At 35.9% G+C, this 24,472-nt stretch overlaps 3 protein-coding genes across 5 annotated transcripts in view; 2 read left to right on the top strand and 1 right to left on the bottom strand.

Moving 5' to 3' along the window:
• The window catches only part of synpra (synaptoporin a), a 22,068-nt gene extending 15,228 nt beyond the window's left edge, over nt 1-6,840 (top strand). For both annotated transcript variants that reach the window (XM_016231896.1, XM_016231976.1), the window contains 4 exons: nt 2,979-3,103; nt 4,423-4,621; nt 4,899-5,090; nt 5,734-6,840. In XM_016231896.1, the coding sequence (XP_016087382.1) occupies nt 2,979-3,103; nt 4,423-4,621; nt 4,899-5,090; nt 5,734-5,994 (777 nt within the window). In that variant the 3' untranslated portion in view covers nt 5,995-6,840. The remainder of the gene's footprint in view (nt 1-2,978; nt 3,104-4,422; nt 4,622-4,898; nt 5,091-5,733) is intronic.
• Nucleotides 6,841-13,858: 7,018 nt separating this feature from the next.
• LOC107551027 (THO complex subunit 7 homolog) lies at nt 13,859-16,640 on the bottom strand. Its single transcript, XM_016232545.1, has 8 exons — nt 16,552-16,640; nt 15,150-15,270; nt 14,910-15,037; nt 14,722-14,808; nt 14,555-14,612; nt 14,369-14,435; nt 14,213-14,282; nt 13,859-14,061 (listed from the first exon to the last, which is right to left on the bottom strand). Exons 1-8 carry the CDS (start codon nt 16,637-16,639, stop codon nt 14,003-14,005), a joined length of 678 nt encoding a protein of 225 aa, XP_016088031.1. The 5' UTR covers nt 16,640; the 3' UTR covers nt 13,859-14,002.
• An 18-nt stretch (nt 16,641-16,658) lies between these two features.
• LOC107550752 (ataxin-7-like) overlaps nt 16,659-24,472 on the top strand; it is a 43,631-nt gene continuing 35,817 nt past the window's right edge. The window contains exons 1-2 of one of the 2 annotated variants that reach the window (XM_016232316.1): nt 16,659-16,812; nt 21,166-21,262. The gene's annotated coding sequence lies outside the window, so the exon portion shown is untranslated. Of the gene's footprint in view, nt 16,813-19,212; nt 19,505-21,165; nt 21,263-24,472 lie in introns of those variants that run through there. The other variant, XM_016232233.1, reaches the window with a different exon arrangement.

Genomic DNA, 24,472 nt, shown 5'->3' on the forward strand with positions numbered 1-24,472 from the left:
TTCTCATTTTACAGTCAACATGGAACTTTTGTAATCTAATGAATATTTAAATGGACATTCAAAAAGAAAAAATATGAAAGAACTTGATTTTATTTATCAGGAATTGATAAGGAGTAGTGGTTTCATGAGGGGAGCGCTTGGTGAAGTCAATTTAGGTCGATGCAAGTTATTACGAAAACATTTTTTCTTGTTATGAGACATATTAAAGTAATATCACACGAGAAAAAGTTTGTCATCTCAAAATGTGTGTCAAGCCTCTGTTACGGTAAAACTATAGCAACAATGGTGGTATGAGAGAATATTGATGAACAGGGCCGTGCACAGTGGGGTGGCCCGGTGGCTAGAGCCACTGCCCTTTTGCCCTCATTGGCTGAGGTGCCCCTCTCACTCTCTCACTTTAATTATTGTAGTTAAGTATATTTCCCATTATAATCACTTGTCTTGATACTAGTAATCTATAACTGTCACGTTTATGTTCCGTGTTTCTGTTCTCTCTGTCGTTTGATCTAGTTTTCCCTCATGTTTTCCTTTGCCCATATTTGGTCTTCCTGTTCCTGTTCCCTGATTGTGTTCTATTTGATTCCAGGTGTGTCTCGTCTTCCCCTCATTAAGTTGTGTTCTTAAGGAGTGTTTGATTCAGAGTTCTTTGTTCGGTGTCTATTGTCATTACCTTGTTCCACTTTGTCTGCCCTTTTTGAGTTTGTTCTTAAAGTCTGTTCAATTGGAAGTTTATCTCCTCCTCTCCTCGTTTCCCTCCTATACGAACCGTGACAGAAACACATCATATTTTATTAAAACCATATTAATAGTAGGCCAATAAATAGTTAAAAAAATAATATAAATGTTCTAAATGAGTTGTTTATTTGTATATAATATAGATTAATGCTGTAAAATATTAAAATAAATATCTAATACTTATAGGGGAGAGTGGGCTAAGATGAGCCATTTTTTACTTATGTGGTCCTCAAGGGAAAATGACACAGAAATACAAATCTATCTATCCTATCCTATCCTAATGAAAGTATTCCTATCATTTTAAATGATCAGAATGTATCTATGACAAAGGGTTCTAAAAATATGGCTTCTTATTAAAAAAGTGTTCTCATGGCACAGTTTGCCCCGGGTTAGGGGTAAGTTGACCCGAGTCGAGTCAGTGGGTAAGATGCACCATCTGGGTGTAAAATGACCATCTGGCCAAATCTGATTCAAACCCATGTGAAATAAATAACCATTTAAAAACTAATTTAATAATTTCCTTTTACAAACAGTCATATTTCTTTTCATAAAGTTATCTTTAACAACATAAAACCAACCAAATGTTTACATTTCATCTAATTTGCATTTCTGAAACAATATGTTGAACACCAAAGTTGTAGCCGTCCTAAAAACAGACTAAAAAGAGAGTTTGTTAGCCATTAGTGACTACAGGTAGGAAGAAATATCTGATTATAATGTGATGAAAAGCATTTTCTGGTTCTTATCAGAGAAGGATTTGGTGCACTTGTACACTGTCCCTATCAAATAAACTACAAATAATATGTATATATGATAACTAAACCAGTAATATCACATTAAAACACCAGTTTATAATTCAGAGATTTAACTTAACTACAGTGCCTTATGGTGGGTTAAGTTAAAATGCTGACTCAATTTACCCCACAACATTTGGCTCACGTTGCCCCATAGCTGCCATTTTGGAAAAAATTGCTACTGTAGCTTACCAGTTCAGGCTAATATTTAGCTAAATGACTGGCATAGTTTTATATGTTGCTGAATCACCTATATGTATCATAAATATTTTTAGACCTGGATAAATGTGCTTTGATGTAACAACCATTACATCTGTTATGCTAAAATTTTACTTTGACAAGCCAAAAAGTTTTTAAAGTAAATGGGTGCCTTCCATTACCCCCATGTGTTTCTGCTTTTCACTGTCTGGCAGAAATGATGGGTGGTTCCAAATACATTGTCACATGACAGTAAAAGTGTACAGTTGCCAAGATATAGGGCATGGGTAAACTTACCCACTGGCTCAACTTACCCCACTCTACTTCCATTGAAGATGAGGCAGAAGCAGGCTCAGAGAGTGAGGGAGAGACCACTCTTATCAAAACATCTACAATAAAGTCTGAAATTATTACAGATTGTGCTGTCTTCTCTTTTAATTGTACATTTGTAACAACTGGATCATTTGTATTAACAAGCACCCACCCCCCTAGTGCCCCTTTTTTGGTTTGGGCCACTGCCCCTCAAAATGTCTGTGCACGGCCCTGTTGATGAATATGTTAGATTCCTGAAGTTAGATTCCTTAACTGTTCAGTAAACAAGTTAATAATTAATAATAATTTACATTTTACACACAGTATTTTCACATTAGAACAGATGCGGCCATTTGTAAATTTGTGTCTGGCTTCCGGTGTCATTGCTTCCAGTTATTTTAAGTTGTACAAAACTGCTCGTTGTGCTGCTTGAAACTGCAAACTGGAATTTTTTTCACCATATTATTTATAAACACACTGGTTTTACTGTTTACTGCACTTTGATATTCTTCTAGTTGTTTCTCTACAGCGGCTAATGATGAACGTCTCGCACATTCACAGAAAATGTGTTGAAAATAAGGTGGATTGATAGTTTCGAAAGTGGTTCCAAACAAAGTCAGTGCAGATGAAGGTTACAACACACAGAAGTGGTGTTTCTTTAAAATGAATCAGAACAAATCGCTTTAGTGCGTGACTCCATGATTCACTCAAATACAGAATGAATCATTAGTTTTGAAAGAAATGGTTGAATTAATTGAATTAACCGACGAACGTCTCACTTGTAAAGATAGTCACTTGGCGACACCTACTGGCGTAATAATGTAACCCGCAGAAACCAGCATTTTCCCCAAATTAATATATATTTTCATAAATTGATGAGAAACAAAAATGTCACAATTCTTACAAATAATAGCAGTTGTGCATGTTATATCCCCTCAGCTTTTTGCCATCTTTGCATTTGCAACATGTGGAGGCTACTCTGGGCAACTGCGGGTTAGTGTGGACTGCATCAACAAGTCTGACAGCAACCTCAGGATTGGCATCAACTTTGCTTACCCATTCAGGTAAGGCTAACTTAAAGCACCCCTGCATATTCTCTGCAGAGCAATAGAGAGAGAAATTTACCTGGCTTTAATTCAATACTCTAATACGCAGGAGCATTTGATTATGTGGTAATGGTTTTATCTTTATATTCTCTATGTGTGCTGTCAGTTACAAGATTGTCTCTTGGTGAGTAAGAGACAATCTTGTTTTAAACAAGACAGCATTAGAGTTTTTTTTTTTTTAATTTGTTGATTGTGCTAATTGGGCAGATGTTCGGGTTCAATATAATACTCAGATATTGTTTCATTCACCATAGCTTCATACACATGTCAAAGTTGATGATAAACACCTCTGTTGCTATGTCTGACATTCTGTCCTGATCTATATTTACTGGTACATTATTTATATATACATACATACATACATACATACATGTCTAAAATGGGTGATAACAAATGTGTTGTTTAAATAATACTTTCATTCTAATTTATTTCAATTTTAAATGATTTAAAATTATTCTGTAGGGTTTTTTAAACAAATAATTAAAATTACATTTAAAACAAAGTTTTATTTTATTTTTATATTGTGATGTTTTGTATGCAGTATACATAACGTTATCAAATAAAAAAGGAGAAAATACTGAATCAGTGAGCCTAAGTCGTTCATTCAGTGTTTTCACGACCTACGCCATATCTTCTTCCATTTCAAGTATCTCACAGTATTCTCTTACAGTTCTGTTTTAAATATACATTTTATTCAGCAATTTCAGAGATGAGAAATTCTTTCTGAGAGACAGAAACACACTCACTCATTTGTGCTCAATAAATGAATTGGCTGACACATACACTAGAATCACACATCAGGTCTGTCTTCATTGTTATCCATTGTGGTAATAGAATTACATACAGTCATATGCTGTCAATTTAAAGAACAGAAGACAATAGAGTTCTGCAATGAGTCACCACTATAATTCTGCATAGACTGGAAATGTTTTTGACAGACTGGAATTCTTTTTTTAGTCTCAAATACTATGTGTCCAAGTTGCTGTTGTTGTTGTTTTGCCCTAAAAGGTCAAGAACACACACACACACACAAGATGCCCACCACAATGTGATGCTTTGAAGTAGCCCTCAGGTCTCACTGTATTCACTAGAGCTGAGCTTCAACTTCATAGCTATCAAAGAAGGACAAGGCAGTAATAGACAGGAACTAAATATCTTACTATCCAGTGTTCTTCTCCTTTAACGTTATGCTAGACTGATGCTGACACTATAGAATAGCTTACCTAACTGCAAATTGTATAAAAAAGTATGACGTTTTTGTGCCTTACATGAAACAGGTTGAACCGGGTGGAATTTGACGTGCCGATGTGTGAGGGAAGGAGGCAAGAGCGGCTTTACCTGATTGGAGACTTTTCCTCCTCTGCCGAGTTCTTCGTCACCATTGCTGTGTTTTCCTTTCTGTACTCCCTGCTGGCCACTGTGGTCTACATCTTTTTCCAGAACAAGTACCGCGAAAACAACCGTGGACCTCTCATTGTGAGCCCTGGTGTTATTTTAGACGAGCTAAATGCTTGAATCTTTGTGGACTGTCAAAGCCTCGCAATTAGAGAAGATGAGCGATTTATACTGTAAAAGACCCACATTAAATGTAGTCCTACTTAGCATACAGTAATTCATCCTTGCATGTAAATCATTGTTGTTGAGTGTAGAGCTGAAGTGTGTAATTCTTTTAATGTAAAAAAAAGTTCTTCATATTAGCAACCGAATTTGATCAGAAATACATGTGACATATGTACATCTTGATGCTCTGCAGGACTTCATAGTGACGGTGGTGTTCTCATTTATGTGGCTGGTGAGCTCATCTGCCTGGGCTAAAGGTCTTTCAGATGTAAAGGCGGCAACTGATCCAGATGAGGTGGTTCTGCTCATGTCTGCATGTAAGGTGCAGACCAACAAGTGCAGCTCAGTTTATGGACCCAGATGGTCTGGCCTGAACACATCTGTGGTAAGGCATGAGATACTCAGATTACACCAACCGAGCCACATACATGTATTTCAGTGTCTAATCTTTAGTTTGCAACCCTTAATAATGATACGAAAAAAAATCACATGCTGCATGTGATTTGACAAATTCAAAATATATATATTTGGATTTATTTAATTTAAATGTGTTTAAGACTTGTATGTATTTTATTAGTTATTTTAAAATTAATACACTACCATTCAAATTTTGGGGCCAGTAAAACAATTTTGTAAAAGAAATTAAATTTAAAAAATGCTTTTGTATCAAGGATGCATTAAATTGATCAAAAGTGACAGTAAAGACCTTTACATTGTTACAAACAATTATATATAATATATATATATATATATATACAAATTTCTTGAGCACCAAATCAGTGCAATGGAATGATTTCTGAACGCTCGTGTGAAAAATATATTAAAAATTTTAAATATTAAATGTCAATTGTAATTATAATATGCAATATTTAAATTTTAATCTTTAACACATTTAATAATTTAATACATTTTAATCATATTTAAATATTTAATATTTTGTACAACTGCTGAATTTCTTCGATTTTACTCAAAAGGCTTTGGAATAAAACTATGTTCATCTTGTATTCATCAAGGCATTTTTTGCACAGGTATTCGGTTATTTGAACTTCGTGCTTTGGGCTGGAAACATCTGGTTTGTGTTTAAAGAGACTGGATGGCACAAGGGAGGTGCAGCAAGGTACCCTGCCTCATCCTCAGAAAAACAAGCCACGGCCTTCAACCAGCAGGTCTACAATCAGGGAAGCTTTGATCAATCAGGAGGTGCTTTTACTGGAACAGGGGATTTCGCCCAATCAGAGTACAGCCAGGTGGGAAATTATGGTGGGCCCATCTCCTACACCAATCAGTAACACCCTCTGCCTCTTTGTAATCCCCTAACACAGGGGACCAATTTCTAAGGGCAAAGTTCAACACTGAGCACATGAGAAGAAGGAAAAGATTAGTTTAACAGATAGATTAAAATGCATCCTTTATTTCTGATCATATAAATAAATAAAGGCTTGTTTGTCCAGAATATTCATATGTTTTTAAAATGAATGACAGGGATCCTCGGATGTATGGTTTTTGACTTTACCTGTTTACTGAACAAAGGTCATTACATCCAAATGTGAAACGCAATGCAATTTTAATGGAGTTTTAATGGAGATGGTGCTCCTGAAGGACAAGGAAAAATGAAGAGTTTTCAAAAGTGACATTACATCACTATGACCAAACGTTTTTAGAGACAGTCCATTTGTAATTTAAATAGTATTTCTGCTGAACCGACTCTTTCCACAACTTTAAAATGATTTTTATTTGCCAAATTCGAATTTGACGAATAATTTACTTCCAGAATGTGACATATTTGACATAATGGAGTCATAACGAATATGAAGTTGCTAAAACAATAGCTATTCAGTCACTGGCTAACACCATCCACTATTGAACAACACAGGAAAGTAATTTCAGAGGCAGAACAAATGATAACATTTTCATCAAAGGTTACAAAGACAAACCTTTTCAAACTATTCTTTTAAATAACATTTACAGATTAATCAATCATAATAAGAGCATGAATGTGCATTAAGAAAGTAAATGCAGTCTGTTTTGATTTCATGTTGACTTTTAAAGGAATAGTTCAAGAAAAAACTCATCCTCGGGCCATCCAAAATATTGATGAGTTTGTTTTTTTATCAGAACAGATTTGGAGAAATGTAGCATTATTTAGAAGTGAATGGGTACCGTCACAATGAGAGTTCTAACCGCTGATAAAAACATCACAGTAATCAACAAGTAATCCACACGACTCCAGTCCATCAATTAATGTCTTATGAAACGAAAAGCTGTGTGTTTATAATAAACAAATCCATCTTTTAGATGAATGTAACTTTAAACTGTTGCTTTGAGTCCTCTCTCCACCATACTGCTTTCTCCAGTGGAAAAAATCATCTTGTCTAAATCAGGAGAGAAATATGCACAGATCAATCACCGTTTACAAGTGAAAATGATTCGAAACAAATATGTCGGTGGATTTTGATGATGTGAGTGGACAACAGGGGATGGACTTTTTTAAGTGTTATTATGGATTATGGACTAGTATTTTGGCCAGAAGCAATGCTTTAAAGTTAAAACAGCTCAATGATGGATTTATAACTTAAAACACATAGCTTTTCACTTTCCAAGATATGAATTAATGGACTTGAGCTGTGTGTATTACTTGTGGATTATTGTGATGTTTTTATCAGCTGTTTGACGGCTGACGGCACCCATTCATATACATTGGTGATTATGTGATGTAATGCTAAATGTCTTAAAATCTTTTCCGATCAAGAAACAGACTCATCTACATCTTGGATTGCCTGAGGGTGAGTAAGTTTTTGGGTGACCTGTTCCTTTAAGTGTACATGTCCTATAGGTGATGCAGGTGTTTGTAATTTACAGTATATAACAAGAGATTTCTGTTTTCATTTGTCAGTATAGATGTTAAATTACTGTTTGTCTGGTTTCCCCAGAATATTGTCATGCTAGTGGTCGATGGTTGGTGTTTGCACTACTGTGTTTCCACATTTATATGGCTCTTTAATGTTTGCACTGTATTGATGAACTGCATGAAGTTGTGCCATATTACCCTTGTTTAAGTTTGTATATAATTTCTCTCCTCACTAACAGGGTCATATCATCTGTTCTGTGACCTTTATTATGATCACAACGTGATTGAAATACAATCAACACTTAATTATCATGCTTTCTTATGTGTTTTCTTCTTCCTCAACTGTTCCTTTTAAATGCATGAGGCTTTATTAACCACAAAGGTTATAGAGCAAGACAAAAATCAAACAAACAAAAAAATTTCAATACATTAATGTTCTTGTTCTGATTGCTTTTCAATGTGAATGGGTTTCTGTCTTGATATACAGTACTTGCATTTTCGATCAGTGGGTGTGAATGCTTTGATGCATTTTGTGCAAGGCAATAAAGATATTGTACATTCCTCTAGACTGAGCGCACTGCAGTGTTTTCTGTTCTAGGAACCATTATCGTATTGATGAATCCTCAGTCCACAACAATGAATCAGCTGTTTCAATAATATGGAGTTATACAAAGGCATTTGATGACTATCTGACTTCCATTAAATTAATAGACATCGTCAGTAATCAGATCTAAATTGATCAGGAGCAGGCAATTGCTCAGACAGTGCAGTATACAAGTCTCTCTGATATCTTATTTCTCATGGACCTTGCTTATATAACTAAACCTATACTGAGAAATATTCACTGGATAAGAAATTTGACAACTTGCGACTGTACAGTCTTCTATGAAAAATCCATGCATTCAGAATGAATAGATCCCTAGGTCAATCTTTTTTTTTTTGTCAGGATCTATTAATTTATTCAAAAATATATTCAAAATTAAATTTATATATGCAATACACGATTCTATGATGAACATGTTTTTTTAAGTTCTTAATCAAATATATTTTTATATTTTGGGGGGTCAGAATGAAGTCAAAATATCAGGGTGATACAACTGTCTTGATATCATAGTGAAGAAAAAGCCTCATTAAAAAGAGTGAAAATTTTGAAAATAAATTGACTAGTTATTAATTAGTTATGTACAATATTTTATTATTATTTATTAGAAAAGAAAAACATTTAAGCACTGTGTGTGTGTGTATATATATATATATATATATATAAAAATAAAAATATCAAGAATATCAGATGTGATGTGGTGTGACTCCCTTAGAACCAAATGATATTTATTGCTTAGAACTCTCCAGAAATAGATTTTTTAAATCTTTTAGTGGACACTCTTATGTCAATGACCTTGCTATCAACTAGTAAAAAAGCGAAATGAGAAGTTTACTTGCCAAAGATGCAGGCTGCAACATTTCGAGCTCAGAAATGTGACTTATTCAGAGAGACAACTAAAGCTCAGGTACTTCACATAGTGTAATGTGAGTATCATTTTTCATCAGACTGCCTTAGTGGGTGAATGGATCACCAATAGCGGGCCATTCTGACCTAGTCCTGATCTAATGTTCTTGTGTAACAGCACATTGGTTTGACTTCTTTTCATCTACCCCTCAGTGCCGTTACCATAGCAATGGAAAGATGTGTCACGGCATGTTATAGTCGCTCTCAGGGAGACGAGCTCTGTCTTTCGCAAAAGGAAGAATAGGACTACCTGGAGTTGCATTTACTGGTAGAAAAGTAGACAGTGAAAGGACAGAGTGTCTGCAGAAACACAGACACAAGATAGATTAGTTTTGTGACCTCTGACAATTTAAATTACTTTAAAATAACCGTGACTAACTTGTGCAGCTTTAACACATTTCTATCAGCATATGTAGTTTATCTCACGATGCAAATGCAGATTTTCACATTGTGTCATCTAGTACTCTTATGGCAGACATGGCTTTTTGTTTGCTTCTGTGTTCCTCAAGAGCAAATAACAGGGGTCGCTATTGACGGAGAATGACAGGTATTTAAAAAGTATCCGTGCAAGCTTTGTTAATGAATAGTTCACCCAAAAATTTAAATTCTGTCATCATTTACTCAAGTTATTCCAAACATTTATGAATTTTGCTGAACACAAAAGAAGATATTGTAAAGAATGTATAACCAAACAGTTGCTGGTCCTAATGTCAGTATTTTTCCCATACTACAGAAGTCATATGGGTCCAAAAAAACTGTAATGCAGCTTTTCACTTCACAAGATGTCAGTTGATGGACAGGTGTTGTGTGGATTACTTTTGGATTATTGTGATGTTTTTAGCAGCTGTTTGGACTCTCATTCTGACGGCACCCATTCACTGCAGCGGGTCCATTGGAAAGTAAGTGATATAATGCTTAATTTCTCCAAATCTGTTCTAATGAACAAAAAAACGAATCTATCCATCTTAGATGGCCTGAGGGCAAGTCAATTTTCATTTTTGGGTAAACTATTTCTTTAACACTATCCAACAGTCTGCATGGACTAAATTATATCATCAACATGGGAAAGTCGTTTCAGAAACGGAGCAAGCTATATTTTCATCAAGGGTTAAACAAACATTTTTCTTTTGAACAACATTCACAGATGAACTGTCCACAATAATGTCCTAATGGTAATCACCTAGAGTAGGTGATGCAGTTGTTTGTAATTTAAAGTATATAACAGAGATTTCTGTTTTCATTTGTAAGTACAGATGTTAGTGGCAAACATGGCTTTTTGTTTGCCTGTATGTCCATCAAGAGGAAATAATGGTCTCTATTGACCGAGAATGACACTGACATGGCCACATGGCTGAAAAATATCCATGTTTTCATACCTTTTCTGATTGGCCCATTATCACTGAAGCCCTCGGCCAAACAACATCAAGCAAAGGCATTCCTCGTGACAATGAGAGTATGCTGGGAAGGTTTTGTTTACCCGAAGAGACAAAATTCTCCATGTTTATCTATCCAATCCGAGTCTGAGTCATCTGTCTCCCATGTGTCTTCCGAGTCTTCCTGAGAGCTGATCTCCATTCCAAGGGGAATCTGGCTGTAGACGTTTTAAATCAGGAACCCAATTAAAAGCACTGCAGCTGACTGCTGGGACTCCTCTAGATTATTCATAGGATGTGGCAGAATGCGTAATACTCTACTGTTCTTCACATCTCGCTGTGTGCACTCAAGGAAGCACAGCTCAGCTTTAATTAGTCAGTGACAATAATCAGACATCATGCACAGGGGAAGCCTTTACCTGTGTTGAATAAACTGAATAAGGGAGATTTGGCTCTTACAGTGATACTGTGCAGATGAGTCAATATAGTGTCATATAGTGTTTTTTGTTAGATAAACAATGTAAGGATATGAAAACACAGATATAGTCTTTGTCTGTTACAGATGTCTTTAACACAAACTCATGAATATTATTTTTGCAGTGTGACAATAATTCATATTTCTGTCCAGTGATTCTGGTGTTCATGTAATTAATGTCACAAAATGACCATCTTAATAACTGAATGACTAATTGAGTCATGTCCGGTATACAATGCCTGTATTCTTAGAGGCAGTGCCCTCTATAACATAATAATAATAAATTCAGTTGAATCTGCTATTTTTCTCATTGATACTAAAAATATAAGAAAATACACAAATAAATTTAATTTGCATCCCTAACTAGACTTATAACCCATTTATCTTGCCAAATTTTCTTAGATGCACCCAATATCAGTGATTTGGAAGGGTAAAAGCCGTTATGATGATGCTGTATAACAGCTCTGAAGTATTAATATGCCACATGTAACCTTGTTTGTAACTTTTAAAATACTCTGGTTTTGCTTAGACTCTTGAATTTATTAACTCTGATTCAAATGTGTGAATTTTTTAAGTATCCCTTCATTCCTCAAGTGCAGTTGTAGTCACAATAGTTTTGCTTTGTGTCAGTGAATCTGATTTGAGGGCACAACACAAATGACCTTAGTGCATGTGTTGTCTTTCAGTGTGCACCACCACGCTGCTGATTAAAACAACCCCAAACTGTCAGAAAGGCCAGAAAGGATGACCTTTCCTTTAACATGCTATTTGAAACCTTTAAAATACAAAATGCATGCCAAAAGTACAGTACATAGTTATATTAATAATTAGGATTTAGGCCTATATTTATTTCTAACATCTAAACTTGACCTTAAAACATGCAGTATGTTTTTATATTTGCATTACTTCTGGCTGATAAAGTGACTCCACGCTACCCTTCTGACTTGAGTGTGAGCTCTGTGAATGACGACAGCGGCGCAGCTCTTTCTCCACTTCACTCTGGGCCTATATGTCACTTCTGATCTGCTGTCAGAGAAGCAGAGTACATCTGCACAGCATAAAAACAGCCTGTGTCCACACTGTTCCCTCACTGCACGTCTGAAGACATCAAACTCACTCCACACACTTTGCTTCAGAGTCCGCCTGCAAGATCTGCTCACTCTGACGTTCGGATATTTTGCAGTTCTGAGCATTTTACCCATGTCATCAATACTTGCAGTAGAGTTTAAGAGTATCACTACAATATTTAAGACAGACAGACAGACAGACAGACAGACAGATAGATAGAAAGATAGATGGATGGATAGAAGGATGATAGATAGATGGATGGATAGAAGGATGACAGACAGACAGATAGATGGATGGATGGATAGATGGATAGAAGGATAGATAGAAGGATGATAGATAGATGGATGGATAGAAGGATGACAGACAGACAGATAGATGGATGGATGGATAGATGGATAGAAGGATAGATAGAAGGATGATAGATAGATGGATGGATAGAAGGATGACAGACAGACAGATACAAACCCAATTCCAAAAAAGTTGGGACACTGTACAAATTGTGAGTAAAATTTTTTTACAAATCTCATAAACTTGTATTTTATTCACAATAGAATATATATAATATAATATAGAATATATATAACATATCAAATGTTGAAAGTGAGACATTTTGAAAAAGTTCTAGAACAACATATGCTCCCATCCAGACGTTGTCTCTTTCAGGGAAGACCTTGCATTTTCCAACATGACAATGCCAGACCACATACTGCATCCATTACAACATCATGGCTGCGTAGAAGGATCTGGGTACTGAAATGGCCTGCCTGCAGTCCAGATCTTTCACCCATAGAAAACATTTGGCGCATCATAAAGAGGAAGATGCGACAAAGAAGACCTAAGACAGTTGAGCAACTAGAAGCCTGTATTAGACAAGAATGGGACAACATTCCTATTCCTAAACTTGAGTAACTTGTCTCCTCAGTCCCCAGACGTTTGCAGACTGTTATAAAAAGAAGAGGGGATGCCACACAGGGGTAAACATGGCCTTGTCCCAACTTTTTTGAGATGTGTCGATGCCATGAAATTTAAAATCAACTTTTTCCCTTAAAATTATACATTCTCAGTTTAAACATTTGATATGTCATCTGTTGTATTCTGAATAAAATATTGAAATTTGAAAGTTCCACATCATTGCATTCTGTTTTTATTCACAATTTGTACAGTGTGCCAACTTTTTTGGAATCGGGTTTGTAGATGGATGGATAGAAGTATGATAGATAGATAGATGGATGGATGATAGACAGACAGACTATGGACTCTTTTACCTCAGTCATGTAGTTTCAGTGAGTCATGTTAAACATTGTAGCATCAGCGACATCTGCTGGTTAAGCGGCATGCAGATTATGTATTTTTTTTCTACTTTCTGCGAAATATATATATTTTTTTAAAGTTAGCACAGCCACACTTTTTTTTTTATTTTTTAAATGCTTCTTGGTTTAATGTTTTATTATATTTAGTTATTTCTAAGTATTGCATAGGTGTTGAAATACATTTAGATTTACCATTATTACAACAAGTGTTTTTACATTTGAGTGTCTTGAAACATTCCCAACAAATAAATTAATGAATAAATGATTTAATTAATGTTAGGTGAAATATTAATTTTATGGCATTAAAGTGAATACAATTCCATATAGTTTACTATTTTTATGTGGCATCTTCATTCCAATTAATTTTGGTCTGAACATTTACCTCATCTAAGAACAAAACCACACTAAAATGGGTCATCTTTTGGTAATGTTCATAACATGTACTATGCCAAGTCACAGTAAAATTTATTCTGTTTATGAAGCTTTTGGGGCACAATATATTACTGAGCATATTTGTTTAAAAATGTTTTATGCTGTGCTTCCAAGTCCAAAACTTTACCTAAAAGGGGCCATATGCTAAAATTAAACAACTTGGATTCAGTTGGTAAAGAAATCACTTTAATTCTGTACATCACCAACTTAAAAAAAATAAAGAGACTAAAATGAGAGAACAGGACAATAGCTACATCTTCAGGAAAAACTGGAAAAATGTTAGTCTAGTCTCCATTTTCCACCGGGCTCTCCTGGGTATCATCACTTTCCATCTTCTCATCATCTAAAAAGATGACCAAACACCAATTTAGACCATTAAACAGGCATATGATTACAACCTGATCAGAACGAAAACGAATTTTTGGACACTGCAAAGCAGATCTGGATCAGTATCCATCTTTGTCCTCCACTCTTTATTCAGTTAAACTACTTACTCTCCAAAGTCTGTTGAAGTTCCTGAATCGTGGTGAGAAGGACGTGGAACTGTTTCTTACGAAGTTCCAACTGAACATGGTTAAAAAAAAAAAAAAAAGATCAGAGAGTAAATATTTAAGTATACAAAATCATCAAAAAATACCACATTCCCTTACCTTGTCCTCCACATTCTCTTTGATGTGTGAAAGCTGCTGAAGCTCTTTGTCTAAAGCCTCAAGCTGCCTGCAGAAAATAAGACCACAGAAGGATGTACAGAATACAGATTTAATACACAGTCAACCAGGTAATAAATAAATGTTAATATACAAGTGATATGACCTAAACATGAACTTCAAACCTACTTTAAGGTCTCATGTCTGTCTGGATGTTGCTTGATAACTCTGGCCAAAGCATCATACTCTACAAATAGGAGCATTAAATTGGAGAACACAAATTAGAGACACAACCAAAAAAAAAAAAACAATAAAAGTACAAAATGTCCGTTTTCTCCAAAGGAGTTGTACTGAACCTTGGCGGTTTTTTCGTATCCTTTTCGCTCTCTGGATTTCCTTTTTGCACTCTGCAATTTTTTCATGGGCTGATGTTATACTTTTCTCTATATTGAAGAGAAGAAAACAAGAATATTTTGCTTAGTAAATGAACAAATGGTAATGATACCTGACAAAGTCACACATGCACAACAACTGGAGATCTTACCAATATCTGCATAGATTGCTTCATAATTCTCCATTTCTTTCAGGTTCATGTCGTACACAAGCAGGGTTTTCCCCATGGAGAATTCACACTGAGCCAAAGATGTCACCATCCTCTGATACTGTGAGAACCTACAGCAACAGAGACAAGCATGCAAGTCATTATCCATTATACAATCAGAGGAATAAGGTACATCATAAAGAAATGATACAGATCGCAGATTATAATAATAGTTTAAATTACCCTTCCTCTGGTGAGAAATTGGAATGGCACCATTTGTTAAAGCTCTTCATAAGCACATTAATGCGCCTATCATCTCCAGCTCCATCTCCATCGATAAGAAGACGCTTCCGAATAACCTCATCTGTGAAACGATACAGACACAGATGCCATTTAAGAAGTATTGTTGAAGCTAACTACACATTAAACCACATAAAAACAGCTCATGCTCTAAAATATCATAGCAAACAAATTTGGCCAAAGTCACATAACATGCCCATTATTTCAGAAGGGCTTCAAGACCGCATAAAATGTTTTTAAAAGCATAAAATATGCGTACAATCATTATATATGCATTTTCACAAAAATAAATAAATCACAAAAAAATATTATCACCAAGAACTCTGGTAACGTCTCAAGTAGGATGCTTGAAGAAGCCTACCTACAAAGCTACCTGAAAAACTATACGCAAGTGTACCAAGAGCAAAAGCAGTTTTAAACGCAAAGGGTGGTCACACCAAATGTTGATTTGATTTAGTTAATAGAAGTTAATTTATAAATAAAATCTATTTATGACATTATTTTTGAAAGCATCCTCACTTTTCAGCATTTTTACACAAGTGCCTAAAGCTTTTGACAGTACTGTAGCTTTGCAGGTAGGTTTCTTCAAGTGTCTTGGAGACATTGGCACAGTTCTTCTGGATTTAGTCTGTCTCAGTTTTTTCCTGTTTCTTCATGTCATTTCAGACAGACTGGACGATGGTGAGATCAGATCTGGCTGCTTCAGACTCCTTATGCATACAAAACTCTCACTGGATTATTACAATTAATGGCAAAGGAATGTTTAGAAATGTAAACTGATATTTCCTACTGACACACTACAGACATATATATATATATATATATATATATATACACACACACACAATATAATTATACGCATATCTTTTTATAAAAAAGTTACACGTTTGTATATTCCTAAAGCCCTTCGAAACTCTTACTAATTTTAGTGACATGTTATCCAAGTAAATGAAATAAGATTTATATTCAACATTTTATGGGTGTTTTAGTGCAGGGCTGTCCAAACTCGGTCCTGGAGGGCCGGACAACACCGGTGTCCTGCAGAGTTTAGCTCCAACTTACCTCAACACACCTGACTGGAAGTTTCTAGTATGCCTAGTAAGAGCTTGATTAGCTGCTTCAGGAGTGTTTAATTAGGGTTGGAGCTAAACTCTGCAGGACACCGGCCCTCCAGGACAGAGTTTGGACAGCCCTGTTCTAGTGCATCAGTTTTAGCGTATCACGTGGCTAACTAGCTATGATTCCTCCTTTTAAGTGAGTTTCTTTAGTTTACAATAACACATAGTCGGGCACCTTTGTAATAAATCACGCTGATTTGCCACATAAATAACAAACAAATCCTTACCATCAGTGATGCTACCCATTCTCCAATAAGCTAACTGAACTATTTGAAAAAACTTTATTGACATGCGCGCACGGACACATAAGGGCATCAGAGCCCCGCCTCTGTTGCGAAGCAAATGAGCCGACCCCACAGCACGAATCACAGCAGTTTCCTAAATGGCAAGGTTTTGTTTCATCATTATTCAAGTCATTTAGAAGTTGTGGGTAAATTACTCTTTCAAACGTTAAAACTACTCGTGTGACTTCCAGAAATGCTGAACAGGTAGGCAGTTAATTCGTTTTTGACAATGGTGAGAAGTCCGACTCAATTTCGAGAATCGGTTCATTAGAACAATTCGTTTCAAAGAACCGTTTAAAACAAAAAGAAAAAAAGAAACGATTCAGGAATTCTTTTACGCAATAACATCAGTTCAGTTTGTTGTAGCCATGATTTAGCTTATAAAAACATAGTCATTTATATAAAATGAAAGTCATTAAACATAAATATATTATGCTTTCACATAAAAAAATGACAATTTATCGACAAAGATTGTTTGTCATGTTTTTTCCATGTTTTAGTACAGGCCTACGTACTGTTACTATCGGCTCACTTAACGGGTCTTGACTTATTACGACTTTTTTTAATCGACTGTTCCCGGTTCAAAGTGTCGATTCCACTGCGAATCGAATCGTTTTTGTGAGCCGGTGTTCTGACGATTTGTGCTACCCGCTCAGATTGTGCTACCTCCCAATAAAAAGATAGGGAACACAAATCGATAGCGAAAAATGCTTCCTATCAGATTGTGCTACCAGCATCTTATTGATGAGGTTTGAGGCTTTTTTAATGTCCATACCTACCCCTACCCTAAACCTACCCTTACCCTAAACTTACCCTTAAAACAATGTAAATATATTTTTGGTATCACAATCTGATAGGTAGCATGTTTCGTCGGTACACCGGAGAACTTTTTGTTCTCCGAAAGATCCGACTCAAATATTCGATTCAGCCTAAACTGGCCCTGCGTCTCAATATCCATCCTAGTATGTGAGATTAGAATAAGTGTGTCCCAAAGCATAGTATGCTGAAAAGAGTATGCCAAAAGTCCCCGGATGGTTTACTATTTTAGGTCGATTTTTAAAGTGTGGATCCATGTACCCTCTAATGGCTAAAATTGGCCACAATTTTCGCTTTTGGCGAAGGATTCGGTCCAGAACTACAAACACGAATAAAACTCGTTAGAAAAACTACAAACATGGCGGATGGAAGGTTAGGTAGAGAGGTTTACCAAAAGGGGTTTGAGTTACTAATAATCAACATTTAACCTGGTAAAAAATATTTATTTATAGTTTCTACAACAGTAATGTTAACTTTTATAAACATCCATTTGGTCGTGAACTTTTAAATGCATCAATATGCAGAAAATATGAGCAGAGGTCTCCGAGACTGGCAGATCAATGTGCTACTTTTTTTCTCTCCAGTATGGTAGGAAGTTAAATTAAATTAAATGTGGAGGATGTTAACTGTGACAAGATGATTGACAGGCCAGTTTACAGTGACAGGGTGAGTGTAACAGGTGCAACAGAGCGGTCCTTTAAAGACGCAATTGTGTGACGTGATAGTACAGGTGAATTAAAGCAAAAGGAGCCCCTACCAAGTATTGAGTACATGTACAGTAAATGAACATACTTTCCAGAAGGCCAACAATTCACTAAAAATTATGTGTGTATTATATTAATATGAAGTATTCTAATTTGTTGAGATAGTGAATTGGTGGGTTTTTGTTAAATGTGAGCAAAAATCATCACAATTAAAAGAACCAAAGACTTAAACTACTTCAGTCTGTGTGCATTGAATTTATTTAATACACGAGTTTCACAATTTGAGTTGAATTACTGAAATAAATGAACTTTTCCACGACATTCTAATTTATTGAGATGCACCTGTATATCCCAAAGCTTGCCTACTCCTCTACTACACATTCAAAAGTGTGTACTTTTTCTTCACCAAAAGAGTACATATTTTAAGGGCGTAGTATAAGTAGGCACAGTGAGACGCTGCATTTGACAGTAATGGTCGTAGATCCGCGAATCGGTTAATTTAAAACTTATTTTAAAAGAACCGTTTTAAAAGCCGATTCTTTTATTCCGTATCATAAGTTTTTTTTTGTAGCAATGAGTCAGCTCATGAAACATTAAGTAATTTAGAACATCAATAAAATATGCATTTAATTATATTGTTATCAGCTCAGTCACTCATCGATTCTTGGCTCATTATATTCGAACATATTCATGTTCAAAGTGTCGGTTGCACTGCGAGTCGAATCGGCTTAGTGAACTTATTCATTGAAAAGATCCGACTCAAAAGATTCTCAAATCGCTACAGAACATCCCTAAACGGCAAGGTTTTTCCCCCCTCATTATTATATCGCCAAAGTCATTTCAAAGTTGTGACGGCTGTGTGTGGTTTTGATTAGTATATATATATATATATATATATATGAAATAGCGTTATAGCGAAGTGCAGTAGCAGGCTGTGTTTCAAAACCCACTGAGCCGCCTACCTAGACAGCCTATTTGGGCCTCCGAGGGCGCGTCTGAGACGCTCGAAAAGCTGTTGTGAAAGCGTCCCACTCCCAACTACGCAAATGACTCACAAAAACGCACTGGAGCGTTACAAGCCCGCGACCGACGCCCAGAAATGCTGTCCAGATAGGCAGCGCTCTCGCTTTTGACACACCACCATACTGACCAGTGACAGGCGTGCTCGGTGCATGCGTGCTGCTGGAGTCAGCCAGTGACGTTCTTGTCCCAGAATGCTGCCTGGTAAACAGACATGGAAGCACCTGGTGTAGACCTCCACAGTCACTGAGCACCTCACTCGCTCTTTGAACTGATCTTCATTTTCAATACACCCTAAAGCCTGCGCCTTTGTTCTCTCTGGAGCTCAACCAGGACCTCTGAAGTCCAGGGCATTGGTAAGAGAGCAATGATGACATCGAGATCAGCTGCTAATGTCTGTTCTGCCAGTTAGCCAGTTGCATGCTACAGCAGTGCCACCAATGGCTGGCTTGAGCTGCTCAGTTAGCGAGGAAGCTAAACCTGCTGCCGTCCCCCTCCCCCTCTTATGTGTGTAACATTTTATTTTGGTGATGTATTACTCTAGTTTACTTTGTTCGTTTCGCTTTGTGACAAACCCGCTATGTTTAGTCCTTAAAGAAAAGTTATTGTAGGAGCCATTCTAATGGCTGGTGGATCTTGGCATTATTGCTTTCACTTTCCCAAGTGCACTTGCTCAGTTGAAGTTAACTAGTGGATGCAAACAAGTGGACAAGGCTAGAAATGAATGGAGTCATAAGAGTGGTTTAAATGAGTAAACATTAGCATTAAACAGGTTTAAAACTTCAAGGACATAACATTTTACAGTGGCTCATGTCTCTCAAAGTTGAAAATCAAACTTTACACAAAAGGGGAATCAATGAGGAGGGGAAAAATAGGGGTGTTTACAGAATCTGCTCACATACTTTTCTTTTGCATAATTGTCTTTACCTAGCTTTAAAGTGTTTTTTTTTCTGGATATGGATTATTGTTTAGTTTTGTGTTAGGCAAAAATTAGCTCAAACATTTTAAGTCAAGTCGTGTGTGTGTGTGTATGTATATATATATATATATATATATATATATAATGATTGTATATATTTTTCAGCATGTTATGTAATTTTAGATATAATAAGCTGATTGTATATTTTTAAAAATAATTTTACATATAAATATATAAACCGTTTAACTATTTCTTCAAATTAAAGTCTCATGTCTCATGCTGTTTTAACAGCACTTCAAAGATATTGTAATAAACAAGCTTTGTACATCATGGCTTCAGCTGAGCATGCTAAATTTGGAATATTAATCGTTTTCAGTTGTAAGGTGTTGACCAAGAGTGGGTGTTTGTGCTGGAAACTGAAATGCTTATATAGTTTTGCAGAATGATACACAGACTGAAGGGGAAATCTTTGTCACCACAAAGAACATCTCATCATAAGTCATAAATAAGCCTCCTGTTTCTCTCATGCCAACGCTTGATGCGTAATGCATTCATCACTTTCCATTGACACAAGTAACAGGCTGATAGTCATCCAATTAAAATCAGAATGCTGTTCGTGTATATCTGTTATTTCCTCTCTGTTTTGAAATTAGTTTTAAGTCAATTATAATTTATTCAGATATGTATTGCAATTACTTTTTTCGTTTTACATAAATGGATGAAGTCATACAGTGAAAACTTTGCTTATCATTATGTTAGTTAATTAGGTTATGAATTTGACGTTGCACTAAGCATATGCTAGAAAGTCAAAACGTTTTCACTGGTTCCTTATATTCCTGAGACGGATTATCAGACTGTCAACTGAAGGGCTCTCAGATGGTTAGCCAGGGATAGTCGTTATTGGATTGGATTACTCTGTAGCGACAGGCTCCTCCATAAGTAGATCTTGAGCAAGTAAAAAACTGTAGAGAAGAAAGCCACAGGCTCCTCTGTCAAAAAACAAATTGCTAATTTTCCGAAATTGTGATTATTATACACTGAGTACTAAAATAATGCTGCTAACATTCATCTGTCCCTTCATCTGTTTGCTTTCTGCAGATTCCCTCCCCAGCTTGTGTGGCAGTCTGGAATCACCATAACTGATGAGGATCTACTGACTTGACCAATTTTGGTTAAATTTTTTACTTTTGACAAGGTATGAAATAATGTTATGTCAAAAATGAAATAATGAAGACAATATCACTCCAGGTTATTTTTATTTGATAAAATATAAGGGCATATTAGATTAATTTTGTGGTTTCTAAACGTATTCCTTTTTAACAACTCATCATTTTTTAGTCCCTCGCAGGTGTAACTATGTCTTTAAAAGAATAGTTCACCCACAAATGAAAATTTGTTGAAAATGTACTCACTCTCAGGGCATCCAAATTTGTTTCTTCATCAGAGCAGATTTGGAGAAATTTAGCATTACATCACTTGCTCACCAATGGATACTCTGCAGTGAATGGGTGCCGTCAGAACAAGAGACTCCAGTCCGTCTGTTAATGTCTTGTGAAGCAAAAGTCTGCATGTTTTTATGAAAAATAATTCCATCATTAAAGGTGCAATAGGTGATTGTCTTCAGAAATTGTTTTTGTTATGCTGGTTGAAAGTCTCTTCACATCCAGATAGCAATCATTAGGTTAAGTGGTCTAAATGTATTTATCTGTGTTTATATATTTTGTGGAAGGCGTAGGACCAAGAAATGTTCGTCCAATCAAAACGCTCGGTCCGAGCGTTTCAAATTGGCTTTCCTACCTGTCTGTCAACGTATGTATCTGCATACCTCTGCGCACCCAGTTCGCGCAGACAGGATACGTCATCAGTGTGTTCACGCACGCTGTGCAGACAGAGCGAGAATGGCAGACAAACATCAACAACCCAATCTTCCTTCCTGGTATTGTAGTACTTTTAAAGTTTTCTCACCGGTTAATAAAACATGATGTAGCCCAGCGTTTCCCAATTCCAGTCCTCGCGATTCAGATAACCAGCTCTTTAGAAGTGAGCTACGTGCATGAACTGTGTTCCGATCGATATGATCCCTACACAGTGTTCATTGCTCCCTCCTCCCTGAGTCGGGGGAAATCTGTTGAAGATTACTTCACTTCAGAACATGGGCTGGAATTGGGAACCGCTAATGTAGCCTATTGTAGTAATGTTGTCTCTGGTCTGTGAGCGTAAATGCGTTCAGTGGCGTGGCTTTGGACGGCGATTGCAGGGAGGGTGGGACGTTCGCTTTCAGTGCTATCAGGCTAAAGTTAGCATTTTCAAAGATCTCCTACTGCACCTTTAAGGTGTTTTAACTTTAGACGGTCACTTTTGGAAGAAATTCCAGTCCACATTTCATAATAGTGCTTCCTCTAGTGAAAAAGTCCATCCCCTGTTGTACTTCCACATCAAAATCCAACTGTTTAGACTGTTAGTTTTTGACTGTTTTTGCTGGTAAACAGTGCTTCATCTGAGCATATTTCTCTCCTGATTCATACGAGAGTACTCCATATTGTGGAGAAAACAATATTATGGATAGAGAACTCATATTTTAGCTAGAAGCAACGGTTTGAAGTTAAAATGTCTTGATGGATTTGTTTCTTGCAAACACCCTGCGTTTCACTTCATATTCACAAGATGTTAATTAATGGACTTGAGTCCTGTGGATTACTTGTGGATTATTGTAATGTTTTTATCAGCTGTTTGGATTCTTATTCTTATTCTGACGGCACCCATTCACTGTAGAGGATCCATTGGTGATCAACTGATGTAATGATAAATTTCTCCAAATCTGTTAAAAAAGAAGAAGATTAAATTCTACATCTTGAATGGCCTAAGGGTGAGTAAATTTTCAGCAAATTTATATTTTTGAGTGAACTATACTTTTAAAAGGCTATGGTAGTACATTTTTAATAGACGCATATTATAAAATAGTTGTAAAAAAAAAATCCACTTTAAGGACTATAATACACTCAAGGAGGGAAAACAGAATAAATCCTAATAATCAAAAAAATTTTGCTATAAATTTTCTCAATAGACCAGCTCCTGCATATCTTACAGAAATAACGTATGTTTAATATGAACACTTTAAATTAGGTAATGACTCATAATTTGACTGCATGAAGCACAAATTCATCTTAAAGCTATTTTGCATCCAATGAAAACCTGTTTGCCTCTATTATTTGTTTATTTATTTGGATCCCCATTAGCTATGCCCTAAGGCATTGCTAGTCATCCTGGGGTCCACACAACACTTAACATTCATACATTATTACATATATTAAAAAATAAAAATTTTAATACATTCTCCACATTCCAAAGCATCTCTATAAACATTTCTTCCACCCTTTTAATATCTATAACACCTACTATATAAAAAACGTATTGCTTATTCAACTAATTTCTATTCCTCAACCTCCTATAAGTACAGAATTCTAAGCTGTGCCTTTACCTGCCTTTTAAAATAAAATTTTCGTGTTATCCTAATTAATGACAATGGTAAAAGATTCCATGATTTCATTGCCCTAAATGTTACTGTATGTTTAAGAAAATTAGTTTTAGAATTAGGGAGTAGAAATCTACCCTCCGTTGCTCGTCTAGTAGCATATTTATGTGACTGAACATTAGATTGTAATTGATTTTACTGATCCAATGGAGTTTTAAAATGTAAAATCTTCCATGTTGATAACAATATTGCAGCAATCATCCTATCTTAGCCATTTAAGATCAAAGTGCATACTATTAATATTCGTACCATACGGACACTGGAGTATTAACCTCGCTGCCTTTTGTACCAACTGGAGTTCCTCAAATCCTTTTTTGTAGCATTGGCCCATATAATCTGACAATAGTCCAGCTGTGTGAAGAAGAGAGTGTCCAATATTATTTTCATTATATCAACGTAAGATATTGTCTACATCTCCTTACTACAGCTACCACCCTTTCCATTCTCTTCACTGTGTTCTCAATATGCTTTGACCATGACAATTTATTATTCAGGGTGATACCTTTTTTTGCTTCCTTAATTTGCTGAATAAGTGTTTTATTTATATATATAACTTCTAATTCTAAATATTTATATATAAATCGTCTAATTTGTTTTAGATGTATTTAGTATCAACTTGTTATCTAAAATCCACTTTTCTATACTCTCCAACTCCTCATTCAAAATGATCTATTATCTGTTCTTATTCTAGATGAATTGGCCCAGACATATTCGATTGTATATGAGACACATTCGTGCAAGTGGAGAAATGGCTAAGTATAGCCTAGAATTTATTTGCCAGTGCCTGTGCTCCAAAATGTGATTCATAACATGTGGCTGATCAGAGGACATTCATTTTAGAGCACGCACAAGTGAAAGAAATAAGTTAGGGTT

Source organism: Sinocyclocheilus grahami, unplaced genomic scaffold, assembly GCF_001515645.1.
Source record: "Sinocyclocheilus grahami isolate Dianchi unplaced genomic scaffold, SAMN03320097.WGS_v1.1 scaffold2.1, whole genome shotgun sequence".
Lineage (NCBI taxonomy): Eukaryota > Metazoa > Chordata > Actinopteri > Cypriniformes > Cyprinidae > Sinocyclocheilus > Sinocyclocheilus grahami.

Bases quoted from the DNA above. Each gene is read 5' to 3' on its own strand.
- LOC107551027 (XM_016232545.1), bottom strand. From the start codon at position 16,639: ATGCCCTTATGTGTCCGTGCGCGCATGTCAATAAAGTTTTTTCAAATA. The intron at 14,809-14,909 runs GTAAGATCTCCA...TCTTCAATATAG, and splicing joins AGCAATCTATGCAGATATTG to AGAAAAGTATAACATCAGCC. The intron at 14,283-14,368 runs GTAAGGGAATGT...AACCATGTTCAG, and splicing joins AAGAGAATGTGGAGGACAAG to TTGGAACTTCGTAAGAAACA.